The following is a 2,779-nucleotide window of genomic DNA, read 5'->3' on the forward strand; positions in this document are numbered from 1 at the left end:
CCCTGGGCTGGGCCAGCCTGTGCGGAGTTGACATGCAGCCCTCAAGGGGCTCCCAGAGGGGCAGAGAGGCCCCTCCACGCAGCGGGTGTGGTGAGATCAGTATTGGGTCAGACACACAAATGTGTTCTGGGAACAACCATAACCATACCTGTTGTCTCCCCGTCTCCAACCCCGAACTGCTGCCAGTTTGCCTTTAAAAGTGGCAAAATATTTTTGTCACACTCCTCCCTCACATCCCTTTGGTGACCTCTCACCAGGCTTTATGTTGACTCCGTCCCCCCATGCGCTCTCACCTCGTGCAGCCAAAGCCTCCATGCCCAGCTCCCCCGCCCAGCTGGCCCTGCAGTCAGGGAGCGCCTCCTCGGAGCACTTGGCAGGGAGAGCTGGTCCGGGGCGGTTAAAGACATGAGTGCGCTTCTGTACAGAAGTGAGGTAAAGAAGTGCAAAGCACCAGTCCTGGGATCTCTTAGGTTGGGTTGTACGATCCTTGAGGGCAGTCTCCTGCGTAAACATCTTTGCATTTCCCAGCCCTGAGCCCAGGGCAAGTTCTCCAGTACCTGCTTGACGGAGTCCCCAGTGTGAGGCTCCCCCAGCCCCACGTGGTGCCCCTGTCCTCCCAGAGTCACTGGCTCAGGGCCGGCTGCTCCTGGGCGCTTGACTGCCCCCTGGCGGTGCTCCCTGCCATCTGATGGCTGACTCCCGGCCTGCTGTTGTCCCTCCCTCTCCAGAGTGAGGCAGGAGCTCCCCAAGCACCTGCCGGAGATGGACTCTCTTCTGATGAAGAGGAGGGAACCAGCTCTCAAGCAGAAGCATCGAGGATCCTGGCTGCCTCCTGGCCCCAAAACCGAGAGGCTGAAGAAGAGCAGAAGCTAAAGTGCCCTAAGAAGACCAAAAGGGAGAAGGCGGCTGCGGCCTCCCACCTGTTCCCCTTTGAGAGGCTGTGATGGGGGTGGCCACCTGTCGCACCCTGTGCTACGCGGGGCCCCCGGGGGGTGCGCCGGCCCTGGTGGTGGTGGCGTCTCCCCTGAGAAGACCCAGAAGCTGTGTGCACCATGGATGAGGGCTGGGGGACAGAGGGGTCAAGCTGAGGTGGTGCCGTGGGCCTGGGCTGGCCCCGGGCCTTGTCAAGACAGACCCAGGGTAGGGCTTTCAAAGCTGTCTGCTCCCACACCCTCTGCTTTGAGCTCCAGAACACTTCCTAGGAGACTGCCCCGCCACCTAGATGTTGCTTGGCCCACCTTTGAAAACATGAGTCCGTTTTTTTCACAGAAACCAGTGGGCAATTTAGAAATGCAGCAGCAGTTCCTTCTTCTGGGTGAGTTCTTCATCTGTCAGACCCTCGTGCTTTTGCCTCTCCTGCAGACGTGGGACCCTTTCCCTGCAGGCCACACCTTTTTCCCTCAGCCAGGTGTACTAACACTGCCTGACGCTGCCTCTTTGTGGTGTGGGGGAGAGCAGGTGGGAAGTAGGGGCATCTCAGATTAATGGTGGTGGTGGGATCTACTTTTTGGAAGTAATGCTTCAGGGTGGCAGAAGACTGGAACAAAGAGCTAAAATCAGGGAAGAAAAGGAAAAACACTGAAAGTTAAAGAAATGTTAGTCAAAGTGGATCAGTGTTCAACTAGATTTTATTCATCATGGATAAGTTTATAAAAGCTCTATGCATTGTAGATAATTCAGGAGAAATAACTTTTGTAACGCTTTGAGGAAGAAATAAAACATTTATCTAAAAAGACTCAGCTCTGCCTTTTCTTCCAGATTTATGGTCAGCTAAGAACACCTGCATGACAGTGATTTGTGCGCGTGTTGAGACTAAAGACCAGGTTTGGTTCTCAGGTAGACTGGGAACTCCTCATTCCACACATGGAAATTTTTCTTTCTACGTTTAAGCGGGGAGAGCTGTTACTTAACCTTTGACGGGAGCCATTAAAACTCTGAGCCAGTTCTCTCCAAGGGAAACAAACAAAACACTTGCGGTGTGACTCATCTGCAGCAAGAGCTTGGCTGGAAGGCTGGTGTGGAGAAACCAACCGGGGTTGCCATGGAAACCGCAGTGCCTCAAGCTTCCGGCGCCAGAGCGCACTCTCTCCTGGAAGTCAGCAACTTGTTCTTCGGGCAGATGTCAGCTCCTTGGAGGCGTGAGGGAATGGAACCTCAGGTCTGAGAAAGAAGAGCAGGTTTTGGGAAATCACCTGCTTCAAACCTTGTCACAAAAAGTGACAGCTCCAGAGTGGCCATTCAGCAGCTACCTATGGCTTCCGAACAGGAGGCAAAAGGGAAAAGCTGCTGGGCCGTCCATCAGGCATTTCGTGGGCCTGAGCTCATCGAGTCCCTGCTGCAGCGCCGTAGGGACAAAAGCCATTTTCACTGCCATCTTCTAGATGAGGAAGCTGAGACCCAGAGATCGCAGACTCGCCACTGTCACACAGCCAGGCAGTGGTAGGCTTGGGGCTGGAACTCGGGTCTGTGCCAACCTAAAGCCTGGGCGGGGGGGGGGGGGGGTCACACGATGTCCCACTGTGGCTCCAGCCACCTCTTCTGACGCATTCTGAAGCTGGGGGACGTTTGAGTCCTTTAAATCAATCCAAAACAGTGGGCTTTGGTAGATAAGGCTTGTAAGTGCTAAAAATACCGAGTTGCCCTTTTAAGAAAAATTGAAACCTATTTTAACCACTAAAAGCTACTTAAGAACTGAATTCTAAAAATTCATACGGTTCTTAATCAGTTCTACGGCTGAATTGTTTAAGATAGAAATTTCAAAAAAGGAGTAACGGCAAGG

At 53.5% G+C, this 2,779-nt stretch overlaps 1 protein-coding gene across 1 annotated transcript in view; it reads left to right on the plus strand.

Annotated features, from left to right (window-relative positions):
* Positions 1 to 1,735, plus strand: part of XPC (XPC complex subunit, DNA damage recognition and repair factor) — a 29,340-nt gene extending 27,605 nt beyond the window's left edge. The window contains exon 16 of the mRNA XM_025884660.2: positions 729 to 1,735. Coding sequence (XP_025740445.1) covers positions 729 to 944 — 216 coding nt within the window. The 3' untranslated portion in view covers positions 945 to 1,735. The remainder of the gene's footprint in view (positions 1 to 728) is intronic.
* The last annotated feature ends 1,044 nt before the right edge of the window (positions 1,736 to 2,779 follow it).

The sequence above is a fragment of the Callorhinus ursinus genome, unplaced genomic scaffold, assembly GCF_003265705.2.
Source record: "Callorhinus ursinus isolate GAN/ISIS: 27379988/994484 unplaced genomic scaffold, GSC_fseal_2.0 scaffold15, whole genome shotgun sequence".
Classification (NCBI taxonomy): domain Eukaryota; kingdom Metazoa; phylum Chordata; class Mammalia; order Carnivora; family Otariidae; genus Callorhinus; species Callorhinus ursinus.